Below are 16,543 nucleotides of genomic sequence, written 5' to 3'. Positions count from 1 at the left end.
ATTTTCTTATCTTGGCTGTCTTTGCAAGGGGAAAGACTTGTGTAGGTACCCAGCTCCAGAAACAGTCACTGGCGGTAAGCTGCAAGCAGGGGGAGACAGCCCGCTGCTTACATACCACCCTCCAGAAAAGGAGCTCCCGTACCCTCTCCAAGCTCCTCTGTCTGCACAGCGCAGGGAGCCAGGTACCCAGGTCTTGTGCCTTGCATAGGGAGCTTGGATATCTCACTTGGGACCGTGGAGCTCATCAAGACGCCTCAGCATCATACACCCCAACACTACACCCCAGACCTCTTTGAAGATTTAACTCTTCTGCTTGCGAGATATTTTCAAGCAGAGAGAACGCAGAACTAAAAAATCAAGATGAAATTGAAGAAATTCAGTTTGCCTGTGTAAGTAGCATCTTTTATCATGCTCCTGCTAACTTAGGCAAGTCAAATATTCTGCTTCAGGCTTGGTGCAGATATTGCTGGCAGCCTACCCCTTTCCCACAGACATTGCTAAACCATGTGGTGAATGTCTCTGAATAGCAATAAAATAAGAGAACCTTTAGACACAAGTGCTCTCACTTCAAAATTACAAGAACATAGGACAGAGGAGAAATTATAACTGCTGAAGATAAAACCTCTGACTACATTTAGCTGTGTCTTTCCATGCTTACCAAACTTTACATCCTTCCACTAATTTTTCATATCAGAAATTGCTAGCTGGTCTTCTTATTGAGGAAGCCACTGAAAACATAGCATTGTCTTGCAGGTAGTGTAGCCTGAGCAGCTACTGAGGCAAAATCCGTGAGCCTCCCTTTCCTTTGCAGCCACCTTCCCCTTATCTTTTCACCATCATCAACTCAGCTTTCTCTGCAGTGACTAAATCAGCACAGGAGAAGGTGTTCAGCACTTTTGGCTGTGATCACTGTTCAAACAGCTGTTCTCAATCCCCTCTAGAGAAAACCAGCCTATTTGATGAATCAGCTCCCCCACCGACTTACTCTGTCAGATAACAGGCAGGAAGCCAACCTGCAGTCAGTAATTTCCAAATACATGCAAAAATAACCCTCAGCTGCAAAGATATTGCCATTTTGTCACAAAAAGTGCTGAATTTGGTAGTATCAACTGGAAAATGTCCAGATATTTGCACATATGCATGCAGGCTTTAGCAGTGGAATGGAGCATATATTGCATAGTATGAGAAAATAATAGGAATAAAATATAATCTGGTTGAAAAATATTGAAAATCAAATAAATTGTTTTCAGACCAGACATGGCTCTTACTGAAATCTTTTAGAAATACTATGTGTTTCTCAAGTATAAGCAGTGCTACTCTTTGTTACCTTCAAGGCTGTTCTTGAAGTCTTTTAAATAATTTACTGACCATATTTCTCTCCTAGAGTGCTTACAGTTTATTGTGAAAGCTTTTAGAAGAAAGGAAATAGGAAGAGAATATTTGAAGACCATTCATTTTTTATTTTCTATGCTAAAGCTGGAACAGTTGCCTTTTGTTTTTTCTCCACCATACTGTATTTTTCAAACAAAGATTTTTGCATTAAATTAAAATGTGTTATACAACTTGCATTTTCAAAACAAAGATACAAATCTCTCTTCTTTTGGAACTCATAATAAATGTATCTTTAGATGGAGTCATTGGTGTTCTTTCTATTAGCTATTCTTTGTTATCTTTCCCAAAATAGGAGCGTTACCAAACACTGTTCACATATTATATGGGCACCTCACTGGACCCAAACCACTAGCAGAACTTCCCTTGCTGCAGTACTGCTTAGTTCAGTCATTTCTATCCCACCAAATTACGTGCCTTCTTAGGGCAGATCCAGTTACAAAAGTCTGCCGACTTCGCAATGCCACTTGTTAGGAAGGCATCAGGCAGTGAGATTGCTATGCTAGCAAAAAACATCCCAGGTGGATGCATCTGACATTGGCAAAAGAGCCCTTTAGCCAGCCCAGTTTACCACAATCAGAGGGCTGTGCTTCTACTGGGAGCTCTGGCAATACAGCTGTGCTGATTAAGGCTTTGTGGGGTAGCTAACCCCTATAATCTTGGTCAGCCATCAGAGTTGAAAGAACATCCCAGAGCATGGGACACAGAAATTACCATATCAAATAAGGAGTCCAGTTTCTGTTTCTTGAAACGATTAATCTGAAATGCTAAAACAGAAGATCTGAGATAATGTCCCTTCTAGCTAATTTTTTTCCTTCCCTCCCTGCCTCCCTGTGCATCCATGGGACGTAGCGGCAGTCTCATCACCCAGCTAGTTGATTCTCTCATGAGCTCTCTCCATCTTGTTCCTACTCTCAATGAGATTATCTAGCAGTGACTTCCATATATTAATTATAAATTACATAAAGCAACAGTTTATTATAAACTTCTGGATGTCCTGTCTCCCAATTTCATTTAATATCCCCCTTGTTATAGTGACACAATACATAGCAACCTCTGGCTCACCTTTCTGCCCTCAGCTTCATCTTTCTCTGCTGTTTGCGTATAATAATCCCTAAAGAAGTGCTTTCTTTAGGGGCTATTATATACATATTTCCCCTACAGATATAACACACAACTCATAGAAGATAAAGATGACAAAAACCTAAAAGGTGGTCTGAAACAATCTGTTGATGAAAAATTGTCCCCCATTGTACATCTTTGTTCCAGATTAAATATAAATGCTCCGAACAATAAAAAGGTAAAAAATTAATTTTATGAGCAGTTACACCACAGTCCTGAGATTTAACTTTGACTTCCCTTTGCTTCATTTCATCCCGTTTCAGCCATTCTTGAGCCAACACTACAGTTTTCCAATACTTCTTTAGTATTTGTATATTCAAATATGTGCAGGCATCTAAAATTAGTTTCTTTAAACATGTTGATAAATTTGGATTAATTCCAGTACTGCTTAGTCACTCACTATTTATGGAGCAGAAATCTTCAGGGAATTAAGGAAAAGTTGCCATCTAAATAATAAAAATCACCATACAGTTAATATATGTATTTTCTATCATGGTTGTTTCAAATATCACATTTACTTCCAGGAGCTGTATTGGAGAGCAGAGGCTGGCACCTATTTCTGTTTTTTGTTTGAAGCCTGAAATGAGGTGTCTTTGTATACAGAGTATTATAATTCCTGTATGGCTGTGTAAAAACAAGCAACAAATTATCTTGGATTTTTGAGATACTGAATGATATTCAAGGTTTTTGCATGATAAAACCCCAGTAATACAAAAGGTTTCCAGATAGCATAAGTAAGATTGAATGCAGTTTGCTCATCTGTAGGAAGTTTATTTCAGAAAGCCGTTTAAAATCCACATAATCAAACAAAAAGCCTCACAAACATACCTCGGCGTGTCTGCGTATATTTAATAATTGCCTTTTATTTGTCTTTTAATCACAGTTGTTGTCTGTAACAGTACTTTATGCACGTGAAGAACATTTTGAATGTTCTTCATTCAAACATGAACTCAGAACATTCTTCTGAGCTTCACCCCAGCTCAGAAAAGCCTGGTATCTCTGTCTCTGAATTTCAAGGAACCTTTAATTTTAGTGTATCCATCCTTAGACTAATATGGGTGATGGAGACCCCATGCCTGTGGGCAAATTCTCTTTGTGAAGGGTTTGTGACTGCAGCCACTAGGACCTAGGACTTCTGGTGGGCTCCCTAGCCCATTGGTGGTCATTCCTGGTCCCGAAAGATCAAACAAGTTACTTTGGCTATAAACTCCTTGTTTCTAGTCTGTGGTATTAATTCACTAAATTAGTGGTTGGGGGATTTTTGAAGATTGTCACTGGGAATAATAGCTGACAGGGACAAGCATCCACTTGCTTCTGTAAAAGAAAAGAGTTTTTTCATGTTTATGTTGGAACCAGGTAGCCTGGTTTTTATAGCTATATAAAGGGAAACTTAAATCACTTGAGGCAGTGTTTTCAGCAGGCACTAGATAATGCCTAAAGACAGATCATTGGTATTTTGAGAAATCAAAGGTGTTTTGGAAAATCAAAGGTATTTTGATACCTGCAGTTTAGATAGCATGTACATAATTTTTGCATAGCTTATACTACTTTTACTAAAATTATTAGGAAACCAGTAGACATTGGTCTCAGTGAAGACCAACACTAACAAAGATATATAAGCATAGAATGAGAAGTGATTTTTTTTCCCCATACCTGCTGACCTTGAAATAGTGTTTTAAGTGCAATCAGCATGAAAACAGTAATTCACATATGTGCACCATGCTACTTATTCACTTATTTCCATTTCGGTTGCAAAAATACTGAAACTCATTAGAGAGCTCTATGTTGTTTTATCATCATTGGCTTTATGCTCCCTCCCCATCTTTCCATTTGGGTGATTTGATTTGCTCAGATAACCTAATGACTTTTTTGTAGGTGTAGGTGAATAAATCTTCCACATATCTGCCCGAAATCATAGAATCATAGAATCATTGAGGTTGGAAAAGACCTCTAAGATCATCGAGTCCAACCGTCCTGCCAAACTGCTAGCATTGCCAATGCCCAGAGCAATGTCCTGTACAACAGAAGGAAAAACATGCAATACATGTTAATCTTTAACCCTGTAACTCAAATACCTTCATTGATAAAGGCTATTACAGTGATTTGCCTGAGAGAAGCGAGTTGTCTGAGCATGTGGTTTTGTTCAGGCTGTTTTTATTTGCTTTTCTTTAGAAATACAACAGATCATATGGAGCAAGACATTTGAATCTAATCTGCCCAGAGGCACTATTAAGGACATGTTCCAAAACCCAGAAATACGTATGGTCTCTTGTAGTTGTGTTGACAGGAAGGTGACAAGACTAGTCACACAAAATGACCTACCTTTTTTAAAGTAAGAATTTTTTTTTTCCAAACTACTAGTACTAGTATTAGGTATATAAACAAATGTATTGTATTTAATAATCTTGTAAATCTATAACTTGTAAATCTCTATTTTTGTTCCTGTAAACTAAGATAAGCTGTAAAAAAGCTAAAAGGGAGGCAAATGCTTGGACATTCCTAAGAAGTATATTTGTTTCTTCTGCTGCACCTCCTAGAAAAATTTCTACTCTCAAATTACCAATGAAAACAAACCAGGCACCGAATGGATCTAGTGCTAATTAAGAAACCAGAACAGGGCTGGGAGCTGGTACAAGTCCCCACCGTGTCATTTAAACACATTCATAAGGAGGTAGATTTAACTTTAGACTGGCTCATCTATTCAGCATGCTGTCTGCTTATCCTAGCCAGGTGTAAGAGGTCAACTGTCACAAGTTGGATCAATGAAAACCGTAACCTGTGCAAAAAGCAATCTTGGTATATTTTGCAGATGACACCAAGCTGGGTGGGAGCGTTGATCTGTTCGAGGGTAGGAAGGCTCTGCAGAGGGACCTGGACAGGCTGGATCGATGGGCCCAGACCAACTGTGTGAGGTTCAACAAGGCCAAGTGTTGGGTCCTGCACTTGGGTCACAACAACCCCATGCAACGCTGCAGGCTTGGGGAAGAGTGGCTGGAAAGCTGCTTGGCGGAAAAGGACCTGGAGGTGTTGGCTGACAGCCAGCTGAACATGAGCCGGCAGTGTGCCCAGGCGGCCAAGAGGGCCAGTGGCATCCTGGCTTGTATCAGAAATAGTGTGGCCAGTAGGAGTAGGGAAGTGACCGTGCCCCTCTACTCGGCACTGGGATACTGTGTTCAGTTTTGGGCCCCTCACTACAAGAAGGACGTCGAGGTGCTGGAGCGTGTCCAGAGAAGGGCAACGAGGCTGGTGAGGGGTCTGGAGCACAAGTCTTATGAGGAGCGGCTGAGGGAACTGGGACTGTTTAGTCTGGAGAAAAGGAGGCTGAGGGGAGACCTCATCGCTCTCTACAACTACCTGAAAGGAGGTTGGAGCGAGGTGGGTGTCGGTCTCTTCTCCCAAGTAACAAGTGACAGGACAAGAGGAAACGGCCTCAAGTTGTGCCAAGGGGAGGTTTAGATTGAATATCAGGAAAAATTTCTTCACCGAAAGGGTTGTCAAGCATTAGAACAGGCTGCCCAGGGAAGTGCTTGAGTCACCATCCCTGGAGGTATTTAAAAGGCATGTAGATGTGGCGCTTAAGGCCATGGTTTAGTGGTGGACTGGGCAGCATTAGGTTAATGGCTAGACTTGATGATCTAAAAGGTCTTTTCCAACCTAAACAATCCTATGATTCTGTTACTTTTTTTTAAGTCTTCATTCTGCTTTTTCTCCTTAATAATTATTCTACAATTCTAATTCCTCCATCTAACTGTTAGAAGAATTCAGTCCCTAATTTCCATTTCAATGCAGCCGAGAGTAGATTTGTCTACAGTATTTTAATATAAAAGGAATATACATGGTTCATTATCTTGTTCTTGACATGTAAGATTTGTTTATATAATGTAAGCATGAAAGCGAGTAGCTTTGCATGCTCATTCCAACAAGTCACTTGAATCCATTGAAGTATTTTTTCCAAAGCAGTCTGTTAAGTCTAACCACAAAACCATCAAGCACAGGAGTAGCTCTGTTTCATATTAATGCAGCAGGTGGGCACATCACAGACAAACAGCAGTGTGACATTCCCCAAATGGCAGTACCTTCGTCATGAAATAATAGCAGAAAAACTGCATAGCTCAAGGATGTAAAAATGGAAGCAGATCTTTTGCACAGGTCCTGCACCTGGAAATGGAGCCACCTCCTTTGATAGAAGCCATCCTTAGGCTGCTGAGGAAATTGTCTGAAATTGAGAAAATGCCTTTCTCCATGGGCAGTAGTCAGGACTCTTTCCTAAAAGCTAGTTTAGTTTCCTCAGTGCTGCAAAGTATGAGAAAACTTTTTGTATCATTAATCATCAGTTCCATTCTCTCCTTTTTAAGAGCAAGTCCTTTATTTTTTTGTTTTTTATATATATATATACACCCCCCTTTAGTTTTGGGGGTTTTGTTGGGTTTTTCTTTAAGGTAAGATGAAAACAGCAACATCTTGCAGAGACAGACCTTTACAGCCTGGGACGCTGCAAAACCTCTTGCTGCCACGTATTCACACAAAATCTGTCCACTTTGAACATCCTGAGGACCAAAATGTAAGAGGGGAAGGGAGGGAGGCACTCCAAGGGCTTGGGAGTGCCAGGAGCTTCTCCCTGCCCAGACCACAGCCCAGCCCCAGCAGGGGAATGCAGAGGCCAGGGCTGGACCTGCCAGGGTGCAAATATGGTTCTTCACGAGGCAGATGCGGTAATGGTGACTGCAGCCCAGGCTGGTGTGGAGATATCTGGCATTCAAAGGCGCACACAGACCTCGGCAGCTCTTGCCCTGTGGAGATGCTCAATGTCACTCTGCGTCTTTCTCCCCAGCTTGGCTGCATTTGCTCAATGCTGAAATTAATTCATCAAGCACAGCAGGACATTGCTGGAAGGAGCAGAGGAAGAACCTGGCTGATCTCAGGCTTGTGGCAAAGAGTAGTTCAGGCACCGGCATGCAGGAAGCCACTGCCCGGAACTGGAGTCTGGGAAGAAAGTATTTTGGAGAGGCCACCACGTCCGACTGAGGGAAGGACTGTGTTGATCATGGCTTAGCTCCCAACTCAGCCACAAACAGACACAAACTTGCTAAGCCTGCCAGCTTAGCAGCTTCGTTGACTCAGACCTCAAAACACAATGTCTCTGTAACGTAGCCCTCCTCTTCCTGCCTCCTCTTCCTCCCTCCCTACCTGGCCTGAACTTCATTACTGGAGGTCTTGGTTCTCTTACCAACTTTTTTTAGGAACTCAGTGCCTGATTTAGAGAATCTCAGTTGGCTCACCCCAAAGGTTTCCTTCTTTAAGAGTAGAGCATCGAGATATTCAGCTGATGCGCTGTCACTAGGCTGGTTGCAACCAGGCAGTTTTGTGAAGCTTACCAAAGGAATAGCCAGCTCCTCTCCACAAAAAAATTATTTCAGTTGAGGAAACATAACAAAAACAAACAAAAAAGTGCCTTCGTTAGAGTGAAAATGACATCCATCACAGATGGGTTTGCTGTGATACTTGTTCTTTTTCATTTGTAAAATCTTATTTTCCCTTCCTAAAGAGTTCTGGTTTGGACAGTTTCCAGTAACAAGGCCTCTATTGTTATCTAGACCACAATCTAGACCTTTAATTTTTAGAGGTTTGTTTTTTTTCGGTAGACATGATGTTGCATACTTTGGAAATACTTGAGCATGACATGCTCTTTGCCAGTTTGTTGGGGTTTTTTTAATTGTATTCTCTGTGTGAACCATGAGATAATGTCTTTGTCACATACCCTTTTTATATTTTTAGGAGCACCTGAAAGCTTTTGACTGGGAAGTAAATGCATTTGTGGACTATATGTTTGGACCTCGAGGTAAGCTTCTCCACCTATAGCCCTTTTAGGAAATAATACTTATCCAGATTACCACTCAAAAATATTCTAATAAATAGAAGCAGTCAAAATCTATCTGAATAATTTCTCATTGAAAAACGTGGACTAGGCAGAATCACAGTATTTGCAGGAACACACCATTATTGTAGGAAATCTATCAATGCACTGCATTTATAGAAAGACAATAGATTTTTGTTTTGACTCTTTGACATAATATTATCTGTAATACAAATTAAAACCAATCACAGATTATACTGAAGATGAAACAAGAAATGAAACTTAATTTTTTTTGAAAGTTAAAAAAAATCACTAGATTTGAGAGTTCTTTGTTTCTGAGAATATCAAAAGATTTCAGTTTTACGTCCTAACGTAGATTAAAAAAATTGAAAGCCTGGATTTTTCTGAAACTGGAAGATCTGTTTTGGGACTGATTCTCATTCATAATCCAGTTATTGTTTGGTCTAGCTACCTATCAAATAGCCTATTTCAGAAGGATGCTCAGAGCCAAAGGAAGAAAGGGCTTTTAGCACCCTGCAGGATCACATCCAAAATTTCAGTAAACCAGTAGACGGGTTGGGAGAACAGATGCATCTTGCTACTTCCTATTCTTGCTTTCTAAAACGGTTTGGACAAGAATAACTTGAATAACTATAGCTTGGAGGTACCTCATGCTCTGTTAGGACTGAAACAGGTAATAACAAAAAAAAACCAGAACAAACTGAAGTAGGTCTGCAGAAAGAGAGAGAAAGGCTACGGCAAGGTGAGGACAGAGCGTCCAAGTCAGGACTAAGAGAGCCAAGCGACTAGAGGAAAGGGGTAAGACAGGAGCTTAGACAGCAGACAGTCTTCAGAGAAGGTCCCTGTAAGGCCACCTTGCTGCTGATAGGGCTGGGCTTAAACATTCAACTTCAGGAATAGCCTTGCAAACTTTTCCCCATGGTTAAATCCAGAACTGCTGCCTGTGTGGATGGACATATGCTTATGTATTCTCACTTTGTTGCAATAATGTCCTCCAGGTCCCAGAAACAGTTCTTGCTTAATTAGGAGGACAAGGAAAAGAAAGCTGTAGCATTCTTAAAACCAAGAAATTCTCATTTTTCTTAGCTGGCTGGATGGCTACAAAATCTTTTTCATCATCTCTGCAGTAGATGTGAAGCTTGAAAGAAAGATTTCTGGTGAGGAAACGCTGAACAGCTTGGGAACTGCAGCAGAAGTGATTAAAACAAAATAAGTTTTATTAATGGCTTCTACAATAGTGCATTTTAATATTAACAAAGAAATGTGATCACAAGCATAAAAGTTCTACTATTTTTTTTCAAATGGACATGATGTTCTCCTTCATTCCTCTTTCCTTCTTGGTCCAGAACAAATTGTTTGAAGGAACAAACTGTAGTTAATCCAATGCAGAATACCACACAGATCCCTTTGGGCTTTTAGAAAGCACTTTAGTTAAACAAGTATTATTTGTATTACTTGCCAAGTACACCATCCCTCTCCAGACATCAATGCTGAAGATAGCATTTGTTTGTCCGTGCCTCTTCACTATGATCTTTAATTGAACCGGTGGTATAATGACACAGTATCATACATTTCATGAATAACATAGCTCCCTCCAATCTGTTTATACACATAAATAATTCACAATAAACTGCAAACAGTTTTAAATTGGATTGAATGACCCCACAAATGAAAATCTAATGAATTCTTGAGAGCTTCCCCAAATGTCTAAAACCAACAAACTGTTCCCCTTTTTCTCTCCACCATTTTTCATCCACAGTGCACATTTCATTCAGCAGCAAGATGGCTTAAAAGGATAGATAAGAGTGCTCTATTCTTTTAAAAATCAATCCCATATTTATGGTTTATATTTTAGGTAGTAACTCCTGAAATACTGGTATCACCATACTGGTTTTAGTCGTCATTACCAGGTGTGGCTGAGGGCACGAGACAGAAAGCCACACGCTGGTTCCCAGAGGCAATCTCTGCTCACATTGGTATAGCAGGTTAACACAAGCTGCAGTACTGCGCTACTAGAATAAGGGGCGTACTATCGAAGTTCTGGATTTGATTTATATATAGGCATATTTTGTGCCTTTGTTCACTCGTGTCAGCTGGACTTTGTACACAAATTTACCTCAATGTTTGCTTTTGAACTAGCAGACCAAGTCCTTTGAATCAGGGAACAGAAGCTATATACACGCCCGTCAGTTGCATCTCTTAACAAGAAGTGGTCTTACAATTTGGTGTTGGTCCATATTATTCTGGATAAGAGATTATCTAGGCTTAAGGCAAAATGAGAAACAGTGAAATAGCTATATTGTTCTGTAAGAGAGCATTTTTCCAGGGTCGCCTTAACCTGCAGAGTATTGTTTGGTGTTACGCAAAATTAAGGAATATTGAATTGCAGGAGCTAAATCTAGTTAATTGATTGCTTGTTTTATCTGCGAAAGAAACAGAGGCGGTCAAGAATAGATATATTTTAATAAAGTTATGATAAAGTAATAAGCACTCCTCCTCTCCTCAATTGAGTATGAACAGTAGCAAGGCATTGGTGCAAAACCATCTCTCCCCTGCACCTAAAAAGGTCGGAATCTACTCAGACATCAACCAGCCAAAGCTATAGAGAAACCTGAATCAAAATGTTTCTAAACCTCACTGATAAAAGCCTGACACCTTTAAAGAGCCTGGGACGCCTGCCACTCATTTCAAAGGAGCCAAGATTTCACCCCAAGGGTCTGGCACATCGTGGCCAGTGACCGTGAAAGAGCTTATTCACGGAGCGATCAGAGCTTGTGTGGGCGCCTGCTCCTTCCCCCTGCTCCCCCCCAGTGCTTTCACACTGGCTTTATTCACTGCCTTGGTCTCAAATTCAGATGCTGTGTGGGTTCAACATTGTAAAACTAATCCTTTCTCCTATTGACAGCGTACCTTTATAGTACTTGAACATGGAGATTGAACCGCCAGTCAACAGAAATACTTTTGATCTCTCCTTCTTGCAATAACTTTTTTTGAAATACACTCCCTTTCCTCTCCCTTCCTGCCACATAAAAACCTCCCTCTTCTTGTCATTCAGGGATAAGTGTAAGTGGAAACAAAATAGTCACGTTCCTTGGCTGCCATTTATAAACCACTTTCTGCCAATAACTGTCTTACCCTTCAAGGTACCAAGGTCGGGGTGGAAAATAGTCAGTAAGGGTACACGTTTTAATAATTTCTCTTGAAATGGAAATAGTATAGATCTTAAAAATACTCGACGTGCTGACCTGAACAAGCACACGAGTTCTGCTTCTGCATGGATCAGCCCACGTGCTTGTGGCCACTCACAGCAGAGTGAAAACTTTCTGAGGGCGTACTGGGGCAGCATTTAATGCTGTTAAGTTTAATTTGTATTCTCATCTCTTCCAATTACTTTTCCTCTTTGAACAAACATGCTGTTTCGTTGTCTACTGATGCCCATTGGCCTTTGTCCAAGTAACCTTTATGCACCAAGTGTTGCAATCGTCGGATGGGGAGACCCTTCTTTAGACAGCAGCCTTGCTGACGTGACTGCTTTCTACATCTTCATTTAGGACACCAATTAAATAAATTAAATCCTTATGCTCCTAAAATGTACACTAGATCAACCCTTACACGCACAACCTTTACCTGTCCTATGACCCCTGTGTCCTGCTTAGAGCCCGTATGGGAGGACAACCTGTTTGGAGCCCACATGGGAGCAGAATCCCCTCAAAAACATCCATTCCAGAGCATCACACGTGGCTTGTGAACTTTAAGACGGCTGTTGGAAGTGTTTTACTCTCACACTGAGGTGATCTTAAATAGGCATTGAGATCTTAAGACAGAAAACGGGCATTCTAGCTTGGTAATGCACAGCAAAGCAAGGCCACCCTAAAGGAAGGATGGTGCTTTGTCATAGATGGCTGTGCTGTCATGACTGCTTTAATCCTACACCTCTCCTCTCCTAGAGGTTTTTGGGAGTCCAGAAGGGAGAGTCAAAACCAGGAGAGGACTGGAATTCCACGGTAACTTAGGTCTGGCTGAAAGTCTTTCCTGCAAAAGAGCTAACATCCCATGCGGAGCCCAAGTCCAACAGATGAGTGTTACAGCCACTGCGATGGAAGCAAGGTGGGAAGTGGAGGGAGACTGTAATGAGAAAGAAAGCTGGTGTTCATAGCCCTGTTCATAAGCAGATTACTCTAATCACTTAAAATCTCACTTTACATATACCTGTATGCATATATTTCTGAGGAAAGAATAGTCGGAAACAATACAGTACAGCAAAATTGCAATCGGCAACAGTTTGTTAAATGCTTGGGCACATTTGGTTTGTGCATCATCCATTGCCCAGTCCTTTCAAAATTCAACACAGGTGGAAAAACAGTAAAATGTTTTTTCATGCACTGTGAATACCTTTTCTTCTTTTACAATTTTTAACATAATCTTGGTCTTTGTAAAAAATAAACTAAGTAATTTGAAACAGTTTCTAAGAGCAGAAAGTACTGTGACCTGCACAATAGCTTCTCACAGACTTACTTCTTCACTGTAAATCATGACAGATTTAGAGTAACCTTTTTGAAAAACTAGCCAAGATGCCCCCTGTTCTTTTCATAGATAAATGTCTGAAGATTGTCGCTGTGGAAAATTAACTCTAAATTTTGCCCTATCTTGAAAAAAAAAAAAAAAAGAGAAAACGCACTCCCCTTTCGCTCATGACATCCAGTTGCTCATAAGACAACAAAGCGGTGCCTCCAGATTGGCATATAGGATTAGGCTTCGCTCATACACACCGAACTATCTGATTACTGCCAATGGGATTACTTGTGTGAATAAGGCAAGCAGGATTTGACCTTAATATTTCATTTCAGGACCAGGCAAATGGGACAGAAACTGTGAGAGAGCAAGCCCTTGCCTTGCCAACTATCTTTGATACCTATCAAAGTAAACATTTGCCATTTGTTTTTCTTATTTAATGCTTTTGAAAAATCCTCCCCTTGTATAAATGTTTTCTAGCAAATGTTATATACCTTCATACTTATATGGCAAATGCAGAATTAAAATAATATATGAACTGGCAACTTTACATGCATACTTTGTATTTAATTCTCTCTGGAAATTGTCCATTGCGCAGATTAAGATATGATTTAATTAAATATTAAGTTAAAACATTAAATCAAATTTTTAAAAGCATATAGGAATGTTTTCTTCTTTTCCTTTTCTCTTTCCTGTTAAAATGAGGAGATTTAAGTGACCTTAAATTATTAGGGAATTCCATGCCGTTTTCAGCACACATTCTCTGAATTAGTATGCAGTTTTGGGGAGGTAAAAGCAATGGATAGCTCTTGCGAGCAAAGCATGGCAGATTCCCTCTCACACTTTTAACAGACTTTTTTCACTATGTGATTTGCCTTATTTTAGCGATACTTTACCATAGCCTTCTTAATTGCCTGCTGCATGTGTTTCTTTTCAGATGCCAGGGTTAGAGGATGGTTCCTTTTGGACTCTTACCTTCCCACGTTTTTCCTTACTGGAGCATACCTACTCTGCATATGGCTGGGCAGCAAGTTCATGAAGGACAGGCCTCCTTTCTCTCTCAGGGCTCACCTCATTGTATATAACCTTGGGATTACACTGCTCTCCTTGTACATGCTCATAGAGGTAAGTAAGTGTTCTTCCATGCAGCCCAGCTGAGAAAGGTGAGCAATATACAGTTTTTAGCAGAAATATCTTAGCAACGGATAGTTTTGCTAGGAAATTTAACATCAACAGCAAAGTAAATTTAAGATCAAGAAAAGTCCCTTAGCACTTGGACAGTGAGTTGTACAGTACCTTCTCAGCTTAGATCTCGGCATGTTTTAACTGTCCTTCCCAAGCTACAGTCCGCACCTGGGGACAGCTGGCTGCTACCAGGACAGTGTCTACAGGCATGAATTTGAATCTGCAGCAGTCACTTAGCTCAAACATGCCTACACCTCATTCTTCAGCACCCATGAATATGCCCATGGATTGGGTTTTATTCATATGACTGTCTATGGAATGATTTTTCTATGTACAAATGCCCATGCTTAAATATGAACAGATTTATAGATGAGAGTAAGTACTGATTTATTTATGGTATTGGCAATTCAATGTTATTTTTCTGCTCTCCTGACTAAGAAGCTTTCCTCATATAGTCAGACAATAAGAGAGAGATCTTAAAAACCTGCCACTTCAGCCAAAAGCAAGTCCTGTGGGACTTGGAGGCTGAATATGGTCACACAGATTATTTCCCAAGTACTTATCAGGAAGGAACATGCTCACAGAAATCAGGATCCATTCAGAACCAGAAGAGAGGTTTGAATGCATCTGACCATTTTGCAACAGCAGAGGACTCAAACAGTGCTCCTCAGCAAAGACGTGTGTTTTCACTTCTCCAGTAGGGAGCAGAAGCCAGAAGTCACTATTTTGATATTATTTGGGAGCTCCCCATTCTCAACCTTGTGATAATTGAGGTACTTTTAATATTAAAGTGTTAACATCCATCACTTGCGGCCCTAAAAAACAAACACTAAAAGACAAAAACCACAAAACATTTTCTGACTTGCCTTAAAAAGTGACCCTGGGCACGAGAAGCCCTGGCTGAAGGATGTGCTTGATTTCACAGTGTGACCTGCGGAGGTGTGAGCTGACATTGCTGCCTTGCCTGCACAGCCTCGCAGCATTTCTTGCTCCCTGGGCTCTTGGCCACAACAGCAGTTTCCACGAGAAAAACAAGGACCGACTGTTCTGTCAGCTGGACAAGAAACTGCAGAAGCCAAACAGGACCCCAAAGATTTCAAGTTTTAAATTAATTTGAGAGCGAAATACCAAGTGACTGGCCCGGTCAAAAGGCTGAACAGCAGTTTAGGTTTGTGCCTTTGTGCAGAGGACCGACTGTGCTGCACAGAGCTTCGTCCTGGTCAAAGCTCCAGCCGGCTTCAGCGGTTGCTGTGAGGGTCTGACAGTGCAGGATAGGGCCCAGAGCAAAGGAGAAACCAGCACAATTGCTGGAAGGTTTGATGACTCCATACTGATTGTCCTCCAGAATTCAAATTAGCACTTTGGTGTTTAAATCCCCATTTTGCTTGAAGGTATACAGATAACTGCCTTCAGTACCAGGACTCAGCAAAAAGGATTAACTGAATAGAAAACAAAAATACTGCTCCCTTCCCCTTGCAGGCTGATTTGGCCTGCCACAAGTAAATGAATGAACAAAGAGAATTTTAGCAGGTCTCACTTACATGAATGAAGCAAACTTGGCTTTTGCCACCTTCACATCCTTGTAGGAATTGTGTTGAGCCAGCTCCCGCTCAGCCGCCTCACTGGCCTGTCCTTCCTGAGGCTAACTTTGCTGCAGATGATTGCTGAGTTGCGTTAGTCCTCAGATTAGCTCCTTTAGACCTTGATTCTGTAGCTGGACGTTGCTGATTTATGCCTCCCAGACTGCAGCTGGGCATGGCTGGCCGTGGCTCATAGCTCCACATTCTGCATTTTTCAGAACCCAGGGGACATCACGGCTGATCTGCACCACCAGCTGTTTTACTGCAGATTTCACTCTTAGCTCTGGACTGTCACCCAGGATAGTTTTACACTGTACAAAACACTCTTCCATAATAGTGGCTCTGTATTTTTTCGTAGTCTACTTCCCTGGTTCCTATCACAGCTTTTCCTGTGAAGGAGCAGAATGGAAGTGAAGACTTGCAGACCTGCCTGAGCTAGCTTGCATGTCCCTGCTGAAGGAAAACAGGCAAATGGGAGAGCAGAAATCATCTTCAGTACTGAATAAAGTTATGGTGACTCAACATTTCAAAATGTCTCATTTCCGAAGCTTTTCTCTGGCCCTTATTCTCTCTGTCTTTTATGGACAGTAAGCTCTTTAAGGCAAGAGTTACCTATATTTAGAGCATTCTGCACAGTAGTTTATTATGTAAACACAGCTGATCCCTCCAGTGGGTATGATTCAGGATTAGTTCCTAGTTAGAGACATCTATAACAGTTGTCTTATTCCTCCATCCTGCCACTGCACCTGAACCCCTCTGGTCTCTGTAAAAGAAATAAATCACAAAATAATAAGCTCTGTAATACAGAGAAACCACAAAAAAACCCCACAGTTATTGGCATTGTTCTTATCTGTTCTTGGTTTTGTTTATAAGGCGCCAC

The 16,543-nt window shown here is 41.0% G+C and overlaps 1 protein-coding gene across 1 annotated transcript in view; it reads left to right on the top strand.

The window, feature by feature from the left end:
- ELOVL2 (ELOVL fatty acid elongase 2) overlaps nt 1-16,543 on the top strand; it is a 58,432-nt gene that overhangs the window by 19,923 nt on the left and 21,966 nt on the right. The window contains exons 2-3 of the mRNA XM_076330530.1: nt 8,287-8,350; nt 13,836-14,023. Of these exons, the coding sequence (XP_076186645.1) occupies nt 8,287-8,350; nt 13,836-14,023 (252 nt within the window). The remainder of the gene's footprint in view (nt 1-8,286; nt 8,351-13,835; nt 14,024-16,543) is intronic.

This window comes from Aptenodytes patagonicus, chromosome 2 (assembly GCF_965638725.1).
Source record: "Aptenodytes patagonicus chromosome 2, bAptPat1.pri.cur, whole genome shotgun sequence".
In the NCBI taxonomy this organism is placed as follows: domain Eukaryota; kingdom Metazoa; phylum Chordata; class Aves; order Sphenisciformes; family Spheniscidae; genus Aptenodytes; species Aptenodytes patagonicus.
The sequence above is the reverse complement of the archived record's forward strand: the minus strand, read 5'-3'. Positions and strand labels throughout refer to the sequence as shown.